This window comes from Psammomys obesus, unplaced genomic scaffold (genome assembly GCF_907164565.1).
Source record: "Psammomys obesus unplaced genomic scaffold, mPsaObe1.curated_primary_1811, whole genome shotgun sequence".
Taxonomy (NCBI): Eukaryota; Metazoa; Chordata; class Mammalia; order Rodentia; family Muridae; genus Psammomys; species Psammomys obesus.
The window spans coordinates 17,657,111-17,680,910 of NW_026590062.1; the positions used below are offsets into that span (position 1 = coordinate 17,657,111).

The 23,800-nt window shown below is 41.9% G+C and overlaps 2 protein-coding genes across 2 annotated transcripts in view; both read right to left on the reverse strand.

Annotated features, from left to right (window-relative positions):
• The window catches only part of Znf107 (zinc finger protein 107), a 24,995-nt gene extending 1,575 nt beyond the window's left edge, over positions 1 to 23,420 (reverse strand). Inside the window, 4 exon segments of the mRNA XM_055606026.1 lie at positions 1 to 1,219; positions 22,418 to 22,625; positions 22,759 to 22,941; positions 23,025 to 23,420. The exon segment at positions 1 to 1,219 is cut by the window's left edge and continues 1,575 nt beyond it. Of these exon segments, the coding sequence (XP_055462001.1) occupies positions 1 to 1,219; positions 22,418 to 22,625; positions 22,759 to 22,941; positions 23,025 to 23,420 (2,006 nt within the window).
• Positions 3,807 to 13,088, reverse strand: LOC129676111 (zinc finger protein 58-like). The gene is made up of 3 exons (XM_055606417.1): positions 12,946 to 13,088; positions 4,613 to 4,739; positions 3,807 to 3,910 (listed from the first exon to the last, which is right to left on the reverse strand). Exons 1-3 carry the CDS (start codon positions 12,946 to 12,948, stop codon positions 3,807 to 3,809), a joined length of 234 nt encoding a protein of 77 aa, XP_055462392.1. The 5' UTR covers positions 12,949 to 13,088.
• Positions 23,421 to 23,800: the final 380 nt, after the last annotated feature.

Sequence of the window (23,800 nt, forward strand, 5' to 3'; positions counted from 1 at the left end):
CAGTTGAAGGCCTTGCCACACTCTTTACAGATGTAGGGCTTCTCTCCGCTGTGGATCCGCTGGTGCCGAATAAGCTGGGAGGAACACTTAAAGGGTTTACCACACTCTTTACATCTGTATGGAATCTCTTCAAAATGAATTTTCATGTGCTGGATCAGATATGAGGAACAATAAAAGGCCTTGCCACACTCTTGGCATTTGTAGGATTTCTCTCCTGTGTGAATTATCTGGTGTCGAGTGAGGGTTGAACTATTATTGAAGGCTTTGCCACATTCTTGACATTTGTAGGGTTTTGCTCCAGTATGAAGTATTTGGTGTCTAGTAAGGTTTGAGTGATATTTGAAAGTTTTGCCACACTCTTTACATATGTAAGGTTCCTCTCCAGTGTGGATCCTCTGGTGCCGAATAAGCTGTGAGGAAAGTCTGAAGGGTTTACCACACTCTTTGCATCTAAAGGGCATCTCTTCAAAATGAATTTTCATGTGCTGGATCAAGAATGAAGAACAATAAAAGGCTTTGCCACACTCTTGGCATTTGTAGGGCTTCTCTCCTGTGTGAATTATCTGGTGTCGACTAAGAGTTGAACTGTTATTGAAGGCTTTGCCACATTCTTGGCATTTGTAGGGCTTCGCTCCAGTGTGAACAATTTGGTGCCGGGTAAGGGTTGACTGATACCTGAAGGCTTTCCCACATTCCTTACATTTGTAGGGTTTCTCTCCAGTGTGAATCACCTGGTGTTGAGTAAGAGATGAGTGTTTACTAAAGGCCTTGCCACATTCTTTACACGTGTATGGTTTCTCTCCTTTATGAATTATCTGATGTTGACTAAGCGTGTGGCTTCTCTTGAAGGCTTTTCCGCATTCCTGACATCTGTAGGGTTTTGCTTCAGTATGAATGACTTCGTGTTGAGTGAGGGTTGAGTTATATTTAAAGGCTCTGCCGCAGTCTTTACATTTGTAGGGTTTCTCTCCAGTGTGAATTATCTCATGCTGAGTCAGGACAGAGAGTGTAGTAAAGGCTCGGCCGCAGCCCTTACATTTGTAGGGTTTCTCTCTCTTATGAGTTATCTGGTGTTGAGTAAGGTTTCTACTTCGCTTGAAGGCTTTGCCACACTCCTTACATTTGTAGGGTCTTGCAGCAGTGTGGATTATGTGGTGTTGGTGGAGGATTGAGCGGTATTTAAAGGCTTTCCCACAGTCTTTACATTTGTAGGGCATACCTCCTTTAAGCACCCCGGGATGCTGCTCAGGAGGTGAGTCGGCAATAAAAGCTTGGCCATGCTCTTCACGCCTGTGTGGCCCCTCTTCACTGTGCACACATGGGTGCATGGTAAGTTCTTCCTGTTGATCAAAATCTTTTACAGAGTTGTTACACTCGCAAAGATTCTCTGGGGAGAAAAGAGGACACAGAATTTCAACCATAGCTAAAGCTAGGAGTTTCACTACTCTAACAACATTTTCTCTCTAATAAATTATTTCCCAGCCTCATTAGTGACCTTCCTATTTTCATTACACATGTTCTGGATTCTCTGTATCTGGATGTGGACGCAGAAAAGGATTGATTGGTGGTTAACTGAGCGTGGAAGCGAGCTCACACCTGCCTGAAAGCTCAGCTTTTAAGAGGGTGAAGCAGAAAGATCATGGTAAGTTCAAGGTGGGCATAGGCTCCATACAAAGGGCCAGGATAGCCTGGGCTGTACATCTGGATTAGTCTCAAAGCAAGCAAACAAACAACAACCCCTGCATTTATAAAATGTATTTTGGTGCACAGAAAATGAATTTGCTACAGTCCTTCAAAAAGATAATCACACTTTAAAATGTATTCTTTGTTCTTAAGCCTCTTTTCTAAAGGAATACTTGGTTCAGCTACATTTCAACTGTTCAAGTTCTTAATTCAATTGTGGAAGAGGTGTTTTTTGTTTTTGTTTATTTTAATTTTGTATATAACATTCTGCCTGCATGTAGGCCTGCAGGCCAGAAGAGGGATCTCATTATAGATAGTTGTGAGCCACGATGTAGTTGCTGGGAACTGAACTCAGGACCTCTGGAAGAGCAGCCAGTGCTCTTAATCTCTGAGCCATCTCTCCAGCCTGGAAGAGGTGCTTTTTAAGAATTAACCAAATTTCATTTAAGAGAAAAATTGTTTCCAAATGTGATGTGGACATTTAATCAAACACACAATTTCTTAACAGTGACTTTCTGAGATGCTGTATGCTCTTGATCTCAGTTGACAAAAGGTTGTTTATTTGTTTGTTGTTGGAAAGAGTTGCCACATATTGCTTTCTGACCTTCATACTCACTGACATTTGTAGACTTCTCTCCTGTATGAACTCTGTGGTGTCAGCTAAGAGTTGAACTATTACTGAAGTTTTTGCCACATTTCTGACATTCATAGGGTTTTTCTCTGGTGTGAACAATTTGGTATCCAGTAAGGGATGTTTGATATATGAAGGCTTTGCTACACTCTATCTTTCTTTACTGCAAATTGTCACAGTCACAATTTCCACATCTCCCTACCATATTTTGGAATAAATGGTTTTTTGTCTTGCTCTTATGAAAAGCCTAGGGTATAATGAGAAGAAACACCTGAGGGAATCAAAATAACACATCAATCACCTCAGTTGCTACACTAAGGTGAATTCTTTCTAAAGCTAACATCAATGGCAAGTGGACATGACCTTTTATTGAATAGCAGAGTAGCAAACAGAAGGAAGAGCCTTTCCATTTCCCAGGAAATGGAGGAATATGAAACTAACAAAAAGATAAACAATAAGATAAACAATAAGCTGCCTTGGTGACAAATTCCCAAGATGGTTAACACATCAATGCACCCCAAGTGATCATAAAACTTTCCATCAGATGGAAAGTCGGTTACTTCTGTCCTCAACCACATTCCTTCTTTTCTGAAAAGAGCACTCAACTATCACCCCAAAACAAAAACAACTGCCAACAGCATTCTACCTTCTTGGGAGAGAAAAAGAGCACATGGATACATCTGTGAAGTGTCTGAAGGCTGTCTGACAGGTAACTTCAGTAGAGCCTGCTCCACAGTGGAGGGGGTGAACAGGTGTACTTTGGATATAGGGTCAGAACAGGAAGATGAAACTGAAAGACCATTACAGTCATTACAGTCTCAATGAGACGACATTACTTCAGATAGTCAACCACAGAAGATAGAATCTTTTTTAAAAGATTTTTCTTTTAACCTATGCACATATGTGTATGTTGAGTGCAGCACCTCCAGAGGCCAGGAGGGGACAATAGAGCACCTGGATTATGGGAAGTTTGTGAACACTCCCCCACCCCGAACCTGAGTGTTGAGAACCAAATTTGGGTCCTCTGCAAAAGCAGGACTAGCTCTCAACCACAGAGACTTGCCTCCAGTCCAAGCCCAGAGAATCCTAAGCACAAACATGAGCAAACATTTCTAACAGGAAAGATAAAAATGAAACGGTACAGAAAACAAAACAAAAATCTACCTGAAGGACTCTAATGAACTCTATACACTCCACTGGTATATTATCTGGATGGTCCTGGCCCATAGAAATAAGACAGTAGGTTTTATATTACTACTGTTTTAACTTGTTATTTGTACACTTAAAGGGTAATACATCCAGGGTTGAAGGGAGCGATGGCTCAAAGGTTTGGGCATGTATAGCTCTTGCAGAGACACCAGGTTCAGTTCCCAACACCCACATAGCAGCCCACAACTGTCTGTAACCCCAGCTCCTGAAAAATCATCTCCATTGAAACAGAGCTTCCCAGGCCACACCTGAAAACGAGGCTTCTGTGTCTTCTGATTCATTCCTACCTACCTGGGTACATGGCTCCTGACTGTTGTCTCTTCACATCCCAAGGCTCTTGTCTCTGCTCCAGCAATGTGACCAGGGAGGGCTTACACACAGTAAGACCTGTTTATTACAAAATAGAGAGTGATGCTCAGTTAAGAGTCACCTAATAACTAATAACATTTCTCTGACCACACTGTGCTGGGAGAAAAGAAGAGATATAAAAGGAGATTTGAAGAAATGGTTGGTCCCAAACAAATACATTAGGATATGTGTGAGGGGTTTTAACTTGGGACGGTGAGCTTCCCTTGCACCCGTGACCAACTCAAAGCAAAAGGGGAGATGGATTTTAAGACAGCCACAATGCTTCGAGCCAGCTAGTTTCTGAAGTCACTACTGATCTAGAGCAGCGGTCCCCAACCTCCCTAATGCTGCAACCGTTTAATACAGTTCCTCATGCTGTGGTGACCCCAGCCATGCAATTACTTCCCTGCCGCTCCACAACTATAATTTTGCTACTGTGCTGAATCTTAATGTAAACATGTGCTCTGCAGAATACCTGGCATGTGGCCCCTGTGGGGTTGTGACTCACATGTTGAGAGCCACTGACCTACAGTGAAGAAGATCTACTTCCTCAAGACAGGAGAGTTCAAAAGAAATACAGTTAAAATGACCTTCTCCAGACCATCAAACCCCTACAGAGTTCCCTTATGCAAAGGAGTGTGAGCAGCTGTCATATGGAACAGAAGCCCCTGAGATACAGTCTACAGAGAGAAATCAGATGTCAAGAGGGAATGAAGAATTCTGTAGATGAGAAGTCCTCACCCAGGGAGACAAGGTTTCTGTAATTCTCCAACATCACATTTCTATATAAATTCCACTGAGCAGGGTCTAGGCATCCCCGCTCCTCTGGAGAGAAATCAACCGACACATCCTTGAATGACAGCAGCTCCTGAAATAAAAGTTGATAGCACAAAGAACTAAACAAAGAGAAAACAAACCACCTAATCAAAACAACAAACAAAAACAAAACCTGAACAGAGAATTCTCCAAAGAAGAAATACAAATAGCCAATAAATACATCTTTGGCCATCAGGAATATGCAAATTTAAAGCACTTTGAGATTCCACCTCACCACAATCAGAATGGGCATAATCAAGAAAACAAACGATAATGAGGCTGTGGGGAAAGGAGAACACCTATTGGTGGGAGTGTAAACTGGTACACCACTATGGGAACTGGTGTGTTTTCTCAAAGAGCTGAAAATAAACCACCACATGTCCCAGCAACAACCCAGAGGGTTCCATCCACTACAGAGATACTTGCTCATCCATGACCATGTCTGCTCTAGTCCTAATGGCTGGGAAATGGAATCAACCTAGATGCCATCAATTGAAGCGTGGACAATGAAAATGTGATGCACACACAACAGAACTGTATGCAGCTGCAAAGAAAGATGTAATTCCCAAGGAGATGGATAGAATTAAAAAAAAAAAAAACACAACAACAACACTGAGTTAGGTAACTGAGGCCTAGAAAAGCAAATGCCATGTGTTCTCTCTACTACGCTATCCTAGCTTTGGATTTTTAGATCGGTACACTTCACTTCGGGTGCTTGTGGAGGAAAGGAAGCTAGACAGGGGCCACTGAACAGGGTGAGGCCTTAATAGAGCAGGGATAGTGCATACAACACTATGAAATGAAAGTAGCAGGAGGACACCAGACAGCATGTTCCGCAGCAGTTTCGGTCCTTTCACATCATTTATTGATCAAGAAAATGTGCCACTCCATAAGGAGTGGTTACTGCTCCTCATGGAGGGTAAACACACTTCTTGCCAAGCTTGACAATTTGACTTCCAGCCTGGTGAAAGAAGAAAACCAGCTCCAACAAACTGTCCTCTGACTTCCCCAAGCATGCTGTAGTACACACAGCGTATAACCCCAGTCATACACACACCACATATGCACACATACAAAAGCAGACACAAATTAAATGTATTAAAAAATTTAAACTTTGGGACCAGAAAAAGGATTCTAAAGTTATATAGAAAAGCAAAAGAAACAGAAGAGTCAACACAATACTAGAAAATAAGTTCACCAGATGGATGCTAGCTTACTTTAGTAGATTCAACTGAAAGTTCTTTTAGTTCTGAGGTCTCTGGATCAAGAAAGGTCTCCAGAGAAGTGACAAGGAGTTTGAGATGGTAGTATTAAAGGATAAGTACATACACCCTAAAGTTGTCTCTGTCAAGAGCTGTGAATTGAGACAGGTGTGGGAGAGAACACTGCCCACTCATTTTCAATATTCTTTCTTGAGAGATGTTCACATAGCCCAGAACCACCCCAGAGAAACTTGGGGAAGGCCCAGGAGATGCTAGTAGAAATCATTTGCATTACATCTTAATAGCTTTGAAAGCCAGCCCTTCTTCGTTCTACCCACAGTGACCGGCTGTAGCCTCACAGCTATCTGATGCACACCTTTGGTGTTTAAACTCACCTGAAGATGAGGCCAAAGCGTAACAGAGCTGACTCATTACACCCAATGAGAGCACCTTTACCCTGGGAAAGCGGGCCCAAAGAGAATCCATTAAAGGACATGTTTGGTACATAGATGTCACCGTACGTCCTTGTTATAGAACCATTTACTCCTCAGTGAGTGATGCTGGCAATCATCAACAGAGTGCACTAAATGTAAGTCCCTACTTCACACCAAGTGCACAGGAACTACAGAGCTACACGACACCTTGTAGAGTTTACAGTTCAGAGCCTTGAGAACAGAAACTTAAGAGAGGGAGATGGCTCAGTGGGTAACTGCTTGCTGCACAGCCCTCGTGGAGAATGCCAGGTAAGACTAGAAGCCTCTTTGGAATCCTATCTTTCAGGAGATTGACAGGGAATGGCTGGGGTGACATGGCTGGCTCGACAGGTCATCATACTCTGGGTTCAAGAGAGCCTCTGTCTTAACATGTAAGATGGAAAACAATTGAGGAAGACACCTGACCCCAGCACTTGGCCTCTACACACATGCACACCTATTCCGGAACACAAATGTGCACCCACATATGTGAATATGCGTGCACACAAAAAAATAAATAAAAGTCAAAGAAAGAAATGGAGACTTCTGAGCACATCTATTTCAAAACTTAAAACACAAATAAAAATTCTAAAGCAATGGGAAATAATCATATTGAAAATAGGTAACTTCACTAACAATTTATAACTATTTATAAGATAAAACAGAGGCAAGGTTACCAGAATGGAAAGGTGTCAGAAGTCATTCCTGTACCACCATGCCACATTCTATGAGGGCTATTTTGGTGGTGTTGTTTGGTTTAGGTTTTGTTTGTTTGTCTTTTTAAACAGGGTTTCTCTGTGAAGCCCTGGCTGTCCTGAAACTCACTCTGTAGACCAGGCTGTTCTCGAATTCATAGAGCTCTCCCTACCTCTGCCTACCGAGTACAGGATTAAAGGTGTGCACCACCACCACCTGGATCACATTCTGAAAAGATACTCAAATTCTATCTGAAGATGAGAAGCACAACACAGCCTATGACATGTGCCTGTTATCCTAGCACTCAAGAGGGTCAAATAAGAGAACCCTAACTAACCCTAACCCTGACCCTATCCCTAACCCTAAAGAGGAATGTGACATCGGGGCCAGCCTGTGCTATGCAGCACATTCTCAAACAGGCAGGGCAGAATAATAAAACCCTACCTCAACACATCAATAATGAATAAAACATGAGTTAAGTCTGCATGTCAATTTGTTTCCACTTCACAGAATAACCTTGGGTCTAGGGATGTAGCACCCGCCTCATAAGCATGATGCTCAAGGTTCAACCCCCATTACTACCAAAAAAAGAAAAAAAAAGAGTCTGAACTTTACAAGATGACAGTTTAAGAAGCAATAGGCAATCACCACCATCACAGTGTCTTCACATGTGCAGATTTGCCCAGGACAAAATGATAGAAGGTATTGTGGGAAGACACCTGAGCTCAGCGCACATTTTTCTTGTCATTCTTCTGTAACAGTGTAGAAAAACTAATAGTATTTCTCTTAAAGAAAGTGTTGTGAGAAATCTAAAATGAAGTATACTAAAGGATGTCTGTAAGAGGATTTGCATAAACCACTGGAGTATCTGCAATCTGCATACTGTGGGAACCAAGGGACGACATGAGTCTCTACCCTTTCTACCTCAACTATAATTTCGTAACCAATGCAAACCATATTAGTAGCAGTGATCCTCAGCCTTCCTAACACTATGACCCTTTAACACAGTTCCTCATGTTGTGGTGACCCCCAACCATACAATTATTTTCTTTGCTACTTCATAACTGTAATTTTGTACTGTTCTAAATCATAATATAAATAGTTTTGGAGACAGAGGTTTGCCAAACGGGTCGCCAAGACAAGTTGAGAACCTCTGGTTTAGTGGCTTTCCTGATTCCAAATTGTCCATGAGACGTTGTTTTTGGAAAATCAGCCTATTAGTATAATGTTCTTTTAAAATGTACACACCTTACCCTTGTTCACTCAAATGCTAATTTCTTACCCACCCACCCCCAACTCTCTGGTTTCAATCCAGATATTGCAGTGTGATACTCATTCTAAGCATCCTGTCTCAACTCTTGTGTAAACAGGCCAAAATAAAGCAACTAGACACAATGTTGAGCTGGGAGGAGCCAGAGGACAGGAAAGAGGGGAGGAGCTAGAGGGCAGGAAATGAGTGGGAGGAGAAGGGGCGAGGGAGAGCTAGGAGAACAGAGCTGGAGGAGAGATCTTGGAACTATGTGGAGATGGACTGGACCTAAGATATCACTAAAAGCAAGTGTAATGTGGGAAATCTAAATGTTAGGAAACTATGAGGGTTTGGAGATTTAGGATGGAGTAACTATTGCCCAGCACTGTGTTCTAGGTTAACTAAATAAACCCAGTCTCTGCGTGGTGATTTGGTTATACAGCTGTTTAGGATTGGTAACAGCAGCTTTACCAGAAGATACATCAATAGTAAATATTAATCACCGACTACAACATCAGCCAGAACACTTGAAACACAGGAAAGACTAAGGACAAATTGTCAGTTAAAGGGACCTTAACATACTGTATTAGCTAGGGTTCCCTAGAAAAACAGAATCAATAGAATGAATAAATATTAAAAAGAGAATTTACAGGGGAGTCCAGGAGCAGGAGTACAGGAGTCCCAAAACATGACAGGCTACAGCCATTGCTCTTGGGGCTGAACACACCATGTATTTCAGACACAGGACCCAAAGGAACTCATGTCTGGTACTGGCAACCTAGCAAACTACCCACAGCTAGTGAGACCATACATCTTAGAGGAGAACCTACAACTGTCATTTTACTAGGCCAGTGTAGTTTCCAGCTGTGTTCTAAGTATTCATCTCTATACTGACAGATAAATGTAGCTCTCAACCTTCCTCAAAGAAAATTCTCTTTGCAACAGATGGAGACCATTACAGAAAAGCACCAACTGATCAAAATGCAGAAAACAATGACTGTTTCTGCCACAATTGATACACTGACCACACAAGTTCTACACCAGAAGCCAGGGAACATCACAGGGGTGGTAGTGTAGGGGCCAGAGGAGCCAGATGTCTCTCAGAAATGTCAGGGAAGCTACACCCAGGAAGCTTCAATAAAACAATTTCCAAACAAGACCAAACAAGATCCACATTAAGAGTCAGGCTAAGAACTATAGGCTGGCAAGGATTGCTGAGACCTGGAGAAACAGTCTTCCCTCAGGAAGAGGCCTCCAACTGATTATTCAGTACCAAGTGGTCAGCCCTGAAATCATGTACATACAAGTAGCATAATACCGACTTTGGTTGCCTGTGTGCGAGTATGCATGCATGCGTGTGTGCGTAACAAAGAAAAAGCTATGATTTTGAGAAAGGAAAGGTATACAAGAGTGCTTGAAGGGGAAATTATGTAATTATATTAATTGTAAATATTAATTGCAAAAAACAAGAACAAAAAAAAATTACCAGGCAAGGTGGAGCATGACTTTAATCTCAGCACTAAGGAAGTTATCTATGAGTTCCAGGCTAGCTTGATCCAATTAGAGTTCCAGGATAGCCAAGTTACACTACACAGAGACTCTTTCTCTCTCCATATGTGTGTTAAAATAAAAATAAATAAATATATACATTTAAAAATAGAGAATTTGTACAGTGTATTAGTTACTACTGTTGTGTTAAAACACCATGTCCAAAAGCACTTTGGGGAGGAAAGAGTTTATTTTGCTTACAGTTCCACATCACTGTTCATCATCAAAGGAAGTCAGGGCAAGAACTCAAACAAGGCAGGAACCTAAAGGTAGGAGCTGATGCAAGGGCAATGGAGGGGTGCTTGCTTCTTGTAGTTTGCTCAGCCAGCTTTCTTACAGCATCTAGGACCCACCAGTCCAGAGAGGGCACCCCCAACAATGGCCTGGTCCTTCCATATCAATCAGTAATTGAGAAGATGCCACACAGGCCTGCCTGCAGCTGGTTCTTAAGGAGGCATTTACTCAGCAGAGGCTCCCCCTTCTCAGATGACTTCAGCTTGTGTCAAGTTGACATAAAACTAGCTAGAACATACAATACAACCTGGGTTAGACAATGGTTGTCTTCTCACCAGAGAGACTGAGAACCCTGCAGTTGCTCAGTTCACAAGGACGGATAACTCTGTAGTCCTAATCTCATGCTGAAGGCATAGACGATTCCTGGAGATCACCACTAAATTTCAGTCCATGTTGGGAACCCAAAGAAATAGGGTTCTTATATCAGAAAAGGAATGTAGATGCAATGGTAACAGCGGCAAAAGAAGCAACAGCATAGATGAATTTAGCTTTCCTCTAGGACTTCCTTTTAACTGAGTTGCCAATAGAAGGTACCATCCGCATTTAGAAAGAGTGTGATCACCTCAAATAATAACCAAGAAAATCCCTCACAACTGTGCCCAGTAGCTCATGTCTTAATTGATTCCAGGTCCAAAGTGACAACCAAGGTTAACCATCACACATACAGACAATTTTCACTTTGTGACAGCTGACATTTTCTGGATATCTGTAACATGAGAAGTTAAATTAACAGAAAAGGGGAAAAAATGGTAGTGTAAAATACATTTCTCTTTAGTGCCATTAAGCTTAGGATAAAAGACCTGCCACAGAAAGGGTACTCAAAAGGGAACTCAAAGTAATACAATCTCAGCTTCACACTGCACACAGAAGACTGATTTGTTTGTTGAAATATGTTCCTGAGATGTAAGCTAGGTGGCCTGGTACTTCCTGTGCAGCCAAGCTGCCCCTTAACTCAATCCCTTATGCAGCATCCCAACTGCTAGAAATACAGGCATGCACAACTACGCACAAATGTGATCAATCACTTCAAAGAACCAGTAAGTCAAGGAAGATAAAATACTACAGGAAATTTCAGATCTTCTAATTTTCTGTTTTTGCTGTTTTTCGCCCTTCCTTTCTTTCTTTGGAACAAACAGAGCATTCTTGAACTTCATGGAGTGTACTCAAGTAGGCACTAGAATGGGTGCTAGCCCCACCCTGAGATGAGATGTTCAACCTATACAAAAGCACATTACGTTTCTGCTGAAGCAAAAGAACACAACAGAGACCTAGTCTACACATGGGCCCAGAGAAGACAGGATACACTTCAGCAAAGAAGAGAATGTTGAAACTCTTAACAAGGGTGCTACATATACAGTGCGTGCCTATTGCCCTGATGTCAGACCTGAAAAAAACAAACCAACAAAACAGAGTGACCCAAATCTTCACCTTTCATTGAAAGGACTATATATGAACTGCCAAGCTTTGGGAACAAAGGAGGTGAAAAACCTCCCTAGACCTCAGGCAGTGAGTAGCTATAAATACAAATATAAGTACATCCATAGGGTAGTCATAAGGTGGACAAGTTAAAAATCACAAGTCCCTGTACAGTCCTAGAAAGTGTTTGTAGGAGTAACATAAGTGTTCTAGGAGCTACATAAAAGCACGAACTCTAATTTATTTGCAACAGCAATTTAACCCAAAACTGAGCACAGCCTCTAGAAGGCCTGTTACCAAAAAGATAACCCAGCTCTCAGGAGGCATTAGCAAAAACAAGGAAACTTCCAAGCCACCATGAGCTACCTAAAGAGATGTCTGTCATTAGAAAAAAAAAAAAAAAGGGGGGGGGGAGGAGTGTTCCAGGGAAGATAAAAACAGGGAAAGGGGAGCTCCCCCTTGGAAACTGGCAAGATGACAGTTGACTATCAGAATTTTTAAAGACTAATGTGAAAGCACTTCAAAAAAATATTAAAACTGACTTACTGTATGACCCAAAAGTCAGAATACAGAGTAAGTATACCAGGGTAAGGACACAGTTATAATATTAGAATGGTCAAGAGATGTAAACAAATGCAGTGTCTTCAAATAAAATGTGCCAAAGATTTCCCCTTCCCTCCCCTTAAAGGCTGCTTGCTCACAGATACACCCTAGGACAGAATCCAGGGACCTTTACAGCTCCTATCTTGAGGCATGGCGGCTGGAACAGCCAGTATCAGCACCTGATGTCAGGAAGTATTGAAATTCAATGAAAAAAAAAAAAAAATGGAGGATGAAACCTTGAAGACACATCACCTCTGAAAGTCAGCCAGGGGGAAAGCTCAACCCAAACATAGCATGTGCCTAGAGAAGGTGAGGGAAGTGTGATGTGAAAAGTTTTTACTAGGAGTCTAACAACTACCCTGTGCTTTCTGCTCCGGCGCAAAGTCCATGAACACAAAACATGTCCTTTCAAACTGCCACCTGATGTGCATGAAGGGGAAAAAATAAAAAGCAGAGTCTGTTTGAAATCTACTCGGGGTCAGTTTAATGTGAAGACAGGAAGCTGGAGTGGGAAATTCTTAGGAATTCACGGTCCTGGCTAGAAGCTGCCCAATGAATTAGTGTGTTCAGGAGAAGGGGGCGCGGGAGCCCCAACTCCGAGGCCCTCTCGGGAAGAACCCGAACACTGGGAGTTGGATGTTCCCAAGATCACGCCATCGGGCCGTCGGGCCTGTGCTCTCGCTGTGAGCCGTCGGGGCTGCCCCAGAAGAAATCGACCCTACACAGCTGCAGCAGCGGCACAGCCCTCGCTACTCGGAGACCAGGGCCCCGACTCACCATGTCCGGATTCCCGTCGCGGGGTGCCCGGGTTCCCGGATCTCCGGTTTCCGCAGTGTCCCGTTCCGGGGTGTCTGGGTTCCCGCGTCTCCAGGTTCCTCAGTGATCCGTTCCGGGAGGTGAGGGTTCCGAGGTGTCTTGGAGTCCTCCCTGTGAGTCCAAGTGATGAGGTCACAGGCTGAGCAGCGACAGCGGGATCCGGAAGTGCAGATAGGAAACAGACTCCACCTTGGCAGCGCCCCCACACAAAACCATCCGAGGCTGAAGCCCGTCTCCCAGGCAGTTCTCAATAGAGAGACCCTAAATGGAGACCGCTTCCGGGCTCCCCGCAGCCTTGATTGACAATGCAAGGCAGAGTAAGGACAGAAATGACAGGTCTTTGCTGCACAGATTGTTTTTTAAAGATTTATTTTACTTTTAAATATTCTTGGCAATCCTGAGAATTTTGTACAATGTATTTTGATCAACGTACACCAATGTAGATTTTGCTGGTATTTGCAAAATGTAATTTCATTTCTGGCCTTGTGATGAGCAACTGGGCATGTCAACATGACTTCCACTTTGTTCTGGAAATAATACTCTGATGTATATAGAATCCTATATTGACATTCTTTTTCTCTGACTTTAAAGATGTAACTTCAGGGTTTAATTGCTGTTGTTGTTTTGTTTGTTTTTCGAGACAGAGTTTCTCTGTGTAGCCCTAATTGTCCCGGAACTCTCTCTGTAGACTAGGCTGGCCTCGATCTCACAGAGATCTGCCTGCCTCTGCCACCCAAGTGCCACCACACCCAGCTTCATTTTATTTTCTTTTTTTAATATTTATTTTTATTTTATGTGCATTGGTGTTTTGCCTGCATGTGTGTCTGTGTGATATCCCCTGGAAATGGAGTTACAGACAGTTGTGAGCTGACATGTGGATGCTGGGAATTGAACTCCGGTCCTCAGGAAGCGAAGCTAGTCCTCTTAACAGCTGAGCCATCTCTCAGCCCCGTTAATTTCTAGTTTTGATTACACCTTTTTGTAACTGAAATCATAGTCTCTTACATATGTTTTTATTTTGCTTGTTTCTTTCTTGATTTTCAGTTCATCTTTGACCATTTCCAGTTTGACTTTGGTGTGTGTCTTAGGGTTACTATTGCTGGTATAAACATCATGACTAAAGCAACTTGGGAAGCAAAGGGTTTATTTTGTTTATGCTTCTACATCACTGTTCATCACTGAGGGAAATCAGGACAGGAACTCAGCCAGGGCAGGAATCTGGAGGCAGGAGCTGATGCAGAGGGCATGGTGGAGTGTTGGTTGCTGGCTTGCTCAGTCTGCTTTTTCATAGAATCCAGGACCACGAACCACAATGGGCTGGACCCTTCCCTATCAATCACTGATTAAGAAAATGCCCCACAGGCTTACCTGTATCCCAGTCTTATGGAGGTATTTTCTTAATTGTGGCTTCCTCTTCTCAGACAGCTCTACATTGTGTCAATTTGAGAAAAATAAAAAGAAGAGACTAGGAAGAGGAGAGAGATGATAGTGGTATTTGGGGCATTTCAAATCCTAAGACAAGCATAAGCTTTCAAGGAGAAAGACAAGCTAACTGGAAATGAAGTCTTCTTAATCAGCTGCGGAAGAAGGCTTGATTTCTAAGAAATTATGTACAGAGAAGTAGAGTCACATAAATAATGGCTTTCAACAAGGTACAGTAGGATAGGATGCCAATAACTTATATACTACAGATCAGTAGACCCGTTTGTACAACCTCCAGAAATTTTGTGGGGTATTCACCAGGAAAAACTACTTGGACATGGGTTTAAGCCAACAGAAAGTCTTTGTTAGTTAGACAGCTATTAACACTGGATGTTCAGATCTCAGTGTAGCCCCAAGCCTTTCTCAGGGTGAGTTTTAAGCAGAAAAACCATTTTCTGGGTTGACACGCTTCAGATGCAAGGACAGTTACCAGAAGTGGAACTACAGAAACCAAAAAGCAAGATTAGTACATTTAGAGACTTTCCCTGAACTGTGAACTTTTATGGATTAGGTCTTTGTTTCCATTTGGCTGGTGGTACTGTCTATGTGCTCAGTTTTAGGGCCTGAATGGAGTCAGCTCTCTTAAGATCTAGGGCCTTGTGAAGTTCTGGGGTCCTGTTACAAAAGGAACATGTCTTACCAGCTTACTTTCCCTGGCTTGCCCAACTACTATTCTTAGGCCAACCTGCACAGGAGGGTTGGCCTATCTTCAGTGAGCTCAGTCTTCCTACATCATCAGCAAGTAAGCCAATCTGATGGAGGCTATTCCTCAATTGAGGCTCCCTCTTCCAAACAGACTCTGGCTTGCATCAAGTCCACAGCTTAAGCTAAGTATGGTACTGTCTTAGTTACTTTTCTATTGCTGTGATAAAACACCATGGCCAAGGCACTGATAGAAGTGAGAGTTTATTTGGGGCATACAGTCATAGAAGGGTAGAAATCCATCTGCATCATAGCAGAGATCATGGAAGCAGGCAGGTAGGCATGGTCCTGGAGCAGCAGCTGACAGCTCACATCTGAGTGCACAAACAAGAAGCAAAGGCACACTGGGAATGGCCCAAGTCTTTTGAAACCCCAAAGCCTGCCACCCTAGTGATGCCTTCCTCAAACAAGGACATATCTCTTATTCTTTCCCAAACAGCCACCAACTAGAGAGCCACATACTCAAAAGCCAGAGACTTGCAGAAGATATTTCACTCAAGCTACCACAGACATGGTGTTTTACCACAGCAATAGAAAAGAAATAGACAGAAGTTGGTACCAGGAGTACAGTATTGTCGTGAAGAAAAAAAAAAAATGTTGGGTTTTTTTGTTTTGTTTTTTGGTTTTTGGTTTTTGGGTTTTTTGTTTTTTTTGTTTTGTTTTTTTTTTTTTTTTTGAGAAATGTGGAGGATTTTGAGACTTTGGACTAGAAAAAGTGGTTGGATGCTGTAAGCAGAACTTAACAGACCATCCAAGTAGGAGATTGGAAGACAGTAGTGAAGAGAGTTGTATAAACTGTGGAGGCTCCGATCAAGAGGTTACACAGGGGAATGATGTTAGTAACCATTAGGTACCATTCTTGTAATATTTTTGCAAAGGATGTGGCTGGATGTCTGCGTTGGTCCTAAGAATTTTTCTGGGAATGAATTTAAAAGTAAGGAACTAATTGATTTGGTGGAGATTTCAAGAGAGTCTAATATTGACTCTGCTGAATAGTTATTAGTGATGAGTCTTATGTGGGTCTATAGTGAAAAAGAGCAAGTGGTACACAAAGAAACACAAAATGTAGTTTGAGGAGAAAAAGAGCATCAGGAAAAGTTTGATGTTGTAGCCAAGCTTGTATTGAAAGAGATAGGGAGTTTAAGGAGAGGCCTGATCAGTGCTGGAATGAGGGAGGGATGTGCTCGGGACAAGACTTCACCCAGGTAAGCTTTCAATGCATGAAAAGACTGAAGAAATTCTGATCCTATGAAGGGAAAACAAATTAAAGCTGCTGCAAATGTGATCAAGTGGGCTAGGTTTCACTCCAAGCTGACAGGAAAACTGTGCAGTGGTATCTCGGTGGTACTGGCTTTTCAGTCATGAAGGATACACCAGTAAGAAGGTCCTGATTTGTTTGTTTGTTTTTTGAAGCAGGGTCTCTCTTTGTATCCTTGGCTGTCCTGAAACTCACTGTGTAGACCAGGCTGGCCTTGAACTCGGAGATATGCCTACCTCTGCCACCTCCAGCCAGCTGAGTCCTGGATTCTTCATCAGTGGTTCTGGAGAGCCACTGAGATCAAGCATGTGACAGGGGAGGTCCTGGAAGCCCTGAGAGGCCATAGTTTGAAGCTGTGAAAGTGAGGCTTGTTTTGCATCTGAGATCCCAAGATGTTAGAGGTGCCAGAGTCTTGGAATATCTGCTAAGAAGAGCTACAGATATGGAGTAGAACAAGCCCAAGAGAGATGTGTGTAGCAGGGAGCAAAGCTGGAAAGGCAGATCCATTTAAGCCCTTTGACATCAGACATGAAGCTACAGGATTTAGAATTTTCCTTGTTGGGTTTCAGTCTTGCTTTGGTCCAAAATTTCCTCACCATGTCATGATTCCTCCCTTTTGGAATGGTAATACATTCTGTACATTGTATGTTAGAAGTATGCTATTTGCTTTCTTTAATTTATGGGGGTTACAGTTAAGAGATTGCCTTGAGGGGCTGGAGAGATGGCTCAGTGATTAAGAGCACTGTCTGCTCTTCCAAAGGACCTCGGTTCAATTCCCAGTACCCACATGGCAGCTCACAACGGTCCGTAACCCCAATTCTAGGGAATCTGACACCTTCACACTAATGCACATAAAATAAAATTAAATAAATTAAAAAAGAGAAATTGTCTTGAATCTCAGAAGAGATTTTGAACTTCTAAATAGCGTTGAGCTTGAAAGACTATGGGGACTTTTGACATGGGACTAAATGTATTTACACTATGATATGGTCAGGAGTCTATAGAGGCTAGAGAGTAGAAGGCCGGTGCTTTGAATGAGCACAGCTCCTACAGGTTTTGAATATTTGGTCTATGGAACTGTTTCCAAAGGATTAGGAGGTGTGGCCTTGATGAAGGAGGTCTTTCACTAGGCATGGACTTTGAAGTTTCAAAAGACTCTTGCCATTCCTAGTGTGCTCTCTTTTTCCCCTTTGTGGTTCAATGTGTGAGCTCTCAGATGCTGCTCTGTCATGTCTGCCTCCTGCTACCTGCTATCCTGCTTCACTATCAAGGACTCTAAGCCTCTGGAACCAGATGCCTTAAAAAAAATACTGTTGTGGAAGTGATATTAGACTCTCAAGGGCTTCTCTGCCCCAGCTAGTTTCCAAATCATTGAGACAGAGACCTTTTAGATTTATAAAACTTATAAGCACTGGGCAGATATCAACCCTCTAAGCTATTTTACTATTTCCCAGCTACATACCCTAAGTTACCTGCCATATTTGTTCCTGCCTGAGCTGCTTCTGTTCCATCAGGCCAGCCCTCATGGCCATGTCCTCATAGTCCACACTGCCCCACGGTGACTTCCTTCTCTCCACTTTCCTCTCCTCCTGCTACATCTGCTTCCTCTCTCCTCCCTGCACATTACTGGGTATATTGAAAGGGAATGAAATGTTGAATAAAGATGTGTACACTTCTACATTCACTGAAGTGCTATCTACAGTATCTAAGAAACAGAAACAAAAACTATCAACAGATGACTCATAAAAGATACACATTGTATGGACAAAATGGAATACATGTCATTAAAAATTAAATTCTTTGATCTGCAACAGGGGTGACCTCAAAGAACTTTGTTAAGTGAAATAATACATATTGAAAACACCATGTGTTACAAAATAAACTCTGTGTGTTTGAGAGAGACAGACAGACATACACACACACAGACACAGGTGGGAACGGAGTCTATGTAGCCTTAGCTGGCTTGGATTGCTATGTGAACCTGGCTAGCCTCCATCTCATATAGATCTGCCCATCTTTGCCTCTGGAGCACTGGGGGTAAAGGCATGTGACACCTTACCCGATACAAGAACCACTTTAAAAATTATTCAAAAATTATTCTTCAAGAAGTAGAAAGTAGAACAGTTGTTTTCTTAATGGAGAACAGAGGAAAGGGGATATTGGTGGGCTTAATAATTATAATAAGATAGGAAAGATACTTTTTTCATTCTCTTATGCAATCACATGACTCAGGCAAATGTGCTACCTACACAAAGTAACTAGAAGAAATTCTGAAATTTTTTTAGTATAGGAAATAAGAAAGGTTTAAGTAAAAAGTATGGTAATTATACATTTGATTACAATATTTATACATTTATCAAAATTTCAAACCATACCTCATATATAATTATAATTATGGGCATATTACAAATATTTTAAATGCAGAACTCCCAGAAGCACAAAACACAACTGTACCATAGAAATTCAAAGCTACACATCAGAAGTGAGAGTTCTTATATGAGATGGAGACAGGAGACAAGAAGAAAAATGAAAACAAACCATGACAGAGAACTATTCTGTGCTCACATAGCTCATGATGAAACTAGGAGTCAATGAGATGAGAAGGTGAATAACTACAAAATAATTCCAAAATTATTTTGAAGACTTCTTTTTCTATGTGCATTGGTGTTTTGCCTGCATGCATGTCTATGTGAGGGTGCCAGATCCTCTAGAACTGGAGTTACAGCCAGTCGTGAGCTTCCATGTGGGTGCTGAGAATTGAGCTCCAGTCCTCTGGAAGACCTGCCAGTGCCCTTAGCCACAGAGCTATCTCTAGAGCACCCCCTACCAATAAAAACAGAAACAACAACAAATCCAACCTTCTTTGAAGTGTCCACACTGAAGCCCTCTACAGGCACACTCATTCCACATTAGTATATTTTCCTTTCAACAGATACATGAAAAAAAAATCATATTTTCTGTTTTGTTTTTTAGGTAGTCTTACTCTACACTTCAGGGCAACCTTGAGCCTGCCTTGGCTGGCCTTGGAATGACTGTCCCGCCTCAGCTTTCCCAGGTCTCAGATTCAGGCGTAAAACGCTACACCCAGCAACAAACTCACTCTAATAGAGAGTATCGTGCCCTGCTTCTGGGGCATCTGTTACACTCTGTTGCTGTTCTGTGTGCTTGATTGCTTCACACAAACGTCAGAACCCTGTAATCTGTGAAGCCTCCCGGTTTTCAGCTGAGAAAACTGGGCCAGTGAATTTGTTGAATTTCATGTCACGTTCAATTGAAAGGAAGAGGTAGAATTTTATTGTTAAGGAAAAAAAAAATGATGCCTGGGTATGGTGGTGCACGCCTTGAATCACAGTACTAGGAAGACAGAGGCAGGCGGACCTCTGTGAGGTAAAGACCAGCCTGGTCTACAGAGTGAGTTGCAGGCCACCAAGAGCTACACAGTAAGAGCCTGTCTCAAAAATAAATAAATAAATAAATAAAAAACAAAAAACAAGATGTATACTATAGTAATTTAAAATGTCTCTGTGTATGTTCACTATAGTATAGCATTGAAGAATTATTTTGAAAAGTGAAATTTAATTAAGCCATAAAAATTTTGTAACTGGTTATATAAATAAAGTAATAAAATTCATGAGGCAAGTCATACATTATGTCTTCTATGAGTAACAGGTAAAGCAAAACTAATAACAGGAAATTTTAAACCATGATCTACATCATTTTGAAGAAATATGTTCAGTGAAAATGAAGTAAACTCCCCTTCATAATATGTGGAACTCTAGCTAGCTATAATTTATCAGCTTTTTAAATTTTAACTGTTCGTTCATTCTATATAGACTTCTATAATTCTTTTCCCAATCCTTATTCAAACAGACCCATCTACAATCCCCCTAAAATTTACCATTAGATCATAATAGTAGGAAACCTGACTTTATATAAATGAATACCAAAATGTATGTGTGCTTTGTGAAACCAAAAAGGTGATATAGGAGGGGGTGATTCTGGGAAATTTTATAAATGGCAATTCAAAACTCAGAACACTAGGACACATTATAATACTCCTGTAACCCTCATAATTTTGAAGAATTATTAAAAGGGGTGAATAAAAATTATTCATACAAAATTGCCTCCTACAAATTATTTAATACATGATGGCACTGGCAAAATGAATTATCAGTCATTCACTATTTCTCAATACACTATTAAGTAGGAGCTGCCACCTGCATTCTTGGGTACAGTGGTTCAATGTCTATCACAAAATGAGATATCATTCAATATATGTCAGTAATGTGTTAAGAACCTTTCTCTATTTATGAAAACAAAGTTCACATACAATCTACACAGCATTTAAAAATCCACTATGTGATCTATGGAGAAAATAGATCAATTCCCAGAGAAAAGTTTTGGTGTTTCTGATGGAAGGACCTGAGAATTGTGCCTTGTGCAGTTTTGAGCAGTGTGAGGCTATTTAGTTAGTAAAGGAGGGTTGGTGACATTTATATTCATTCACAGATAAGTTGCCTATGACTCTGGTATCTATGATCTATTTCTTTCAGGCATATTAGCGATGTTTAGTAAATTTTGTCAAATTTCATAAACTTGTAGAATTTCTATTTCATATCCATTCCCGTATGTGTATTAAGAACTGAAATATTGGAAGAAAGAGAAAACAGGAAACAGGACAGGAGCCTACCACAGAGAGACTCTGAAAGACTCTACCCAACAGGGTATCAAAGCAGATACTGAGACTCATAACCAAACTTTGGGCAAAGTGCAGGGAATCTTATGAAAGAAGGGGGAGATAGTAAGACCTGGAGAGGACAGGAGTGCCACAAGGAGAGCAACAGAACCAAAAAATCTGGGCACAGGGGTCTTTTGTGATACTGATACTCCAACCAAGGACCATTCATGGATATAATCTAGAACCCCTGCCCAGATGAAGCCCATGGTAGCTCAGAATCCAAGAGGGTACCCTAGTAAGGGGAACAGGGACTGTCTCTGACATGAACTCAGTGGCAGGCTCTTTGACCACCTCCTCCTGAGGGGGGAACAGCCTAGCCAGGTCACAGAGGAGGACAATGCAGCCAGTCCTGATGAGACCTGATAAGGTAGGATCAGATGGAATAGGAGGAGGACCTCCCCTATCAATGGACTTGAAGAGGGACATGGGAGGAAATGAAAGAGGGAGGGTGGGATTGGGGGGAGGGAGGGAAGGAGCTACAGCTGGGATACAAAGTGAATAAACTGTAATTAATATAAAAAATAAAAATTTAATAAAAAATGAGAAGAAATATGAATGAAAGCTTTCATATGTTGTTTATTTTGTAAAAGGATCTTCAAAATGAATAGTTGTCCTTTCTGAGGTGTGCATATTGGGCAGTGGTCTTTTCTGAGTCATTACATATATAAATTTTCTGGGGCTGGACAGATGGCTCAGCAGTTAGCGCTCGCTGCTCTTTCAGAGGACCTGGGTTCAGTTCCCAGCATCCACATGTCAGCCCACAACTCTATGTAACTCCAAGGGATTCAATGCCGTCCTGTGTTCTCCAAAGGCACTGCATGCTTGTGGTGCACATGTGGGTAAAACATCCAGACAAACAAAAATAAATAAATTAATGTTTTTAATGTATAAAGTTTCTATCTAGTAAGAATTTGCTTACATGAAATGATTGAATTTGATCAGTTCAATTTATTAATCCCTTTCCTTTAAAAATTAGTGTTCAATAACTTAAACATTTTTTGCCATACTCTTTCTAAAATTACACATATGTGTGTGTTGTGTGTGGATATGTTCCAGAAGCTGGTGCTGGATCCCCAGGAGCTGGAGTTATAACTGGTTCTAACTCAGGTCCTCCGCAAAAGCAGCTCATGGTGTTAACCACTGAGCCACTATCCAGCTCCCTTTACCATGCCCTTCACCTTGGCCATGCTTCCCTCATGGCTGAGTCCTTTGATGATGAATAAATGTTGAACAACGGTTGAAGGCTTCCCCACGTTGTCTGCGTCTATAGGCTTTTTCTCCAGCGTGAATTCTCTGGTGTCTAGACAGGGTTGAGCTGTCACTAAAGGCTTTGTCACACTCTTTACACCGGAAGGGTTTATCTCCAGTATGAGTTACCCGGTGCCGATGAAGGTGCGCAGAACAACTGAATGCTTTGCCGCATTCTTTACATCTATGGGGTTTCTCTCCAGTGTGACTCCTCTGATACTGATGGAGGTGTGAAGAGCAGTTGCAAGCCTTGCCACACTCTTGTAGAGGCTAGCTCCAGTGTGCAGCCTCTGTGCACCTTGCCGCACTCCCTGCGCTGGCAGGGCTTCTCTGCAGTATGACTTACCCGGTGTTGAGTAAGGTGGGAAGAACAGCTAAAGGTTCTGCCCCATTCCCTACACCTACAGGGTTCCTCTCCAGTATGAATCCTCTGATGTTGGTTAAGGTGCGAAGAGCAATGAAAGGCTTTGCCACACTCTTTACATATATGCAGCTTCTCTTCAGTATGAATTCTCTGATGCTGATTAAGTTGTGAGAAACAGCTGCGGGCTTGCCACATTCTTGACATCTCTATGGGATCTCTTCAGAATGAATTTTCTGGTGCTGGTTAAAGTATGAGGAACAGTGAAAGGCTTTGTTACACACTTTACATTTGTAGGGTTTCTCTCCTGTGTGAATTATCTGGTGTCAGGCAAAGGTTGAACTATTATTGAAGACTTTGCCACACTCTTGGCATTTGTAGGGTTTCTCTCCTGTGTGAATTATCTGGTGTCAGGTAAGGGTTAAGCGATTATTAAAAGCTTTGCCACGTTCTTGACCTTTGTAGGGTTTCTCTCCTGTGTGAATTATCTGGTGTTGAGTAAGGCTTGAACGTTTACGAAAGGCTTTCCCACATTCTTGACACTGGTAAAGCTTCTCTCTTTTAGGAGCCCTCTGTTGTTGATTAGAAGTTGCCATCCATAAACACTTTGTCACATTCTGTATAGTTGTGAGGCTTCTCTTGATCATGTCCACATGGGTGGGTAGCGAGTTTTGTGTGTTGAACCATGTCTTTCCCACATTGGTTATATTTGCTGAGGTTCTCTGGAAAAAGAGCACACTGGTGTCTACAGGATTTGAACCATGGGTTCAGTTGTGAATATTCTTGTAATAACTTTTTCCCTCCAATATAAATATCCTTATTATTACCTAGGATAAGACCTTCCTTGACGACCTTCCTATTTTAATTATACATACACTAAATTTAGGTTAGAAAAAATGAAGTGGCGAGTGGGTGTGGTGGTTCACACCAATAATACTGGCACTTGGGAAGCTGAGGCAAGAGAACTGTCCTGAGTTCAAGGGTAGCCTGAGCTACATAGAAAATTCCAGGGTAGCCTAGCCTACAG

Excerpts from the sequence above, each read along its gene's own strand:
- LOC129676111 (XM_055606417.1), bottom strand. Across the intron at positions 3,911-4,612 it reads CAGAAACCTTGTCTCCCTGG|GTCTTACTGTGTGTAAGCCC; the intron begins GTGAGGACTTCT and ends TGTAATAAACAG.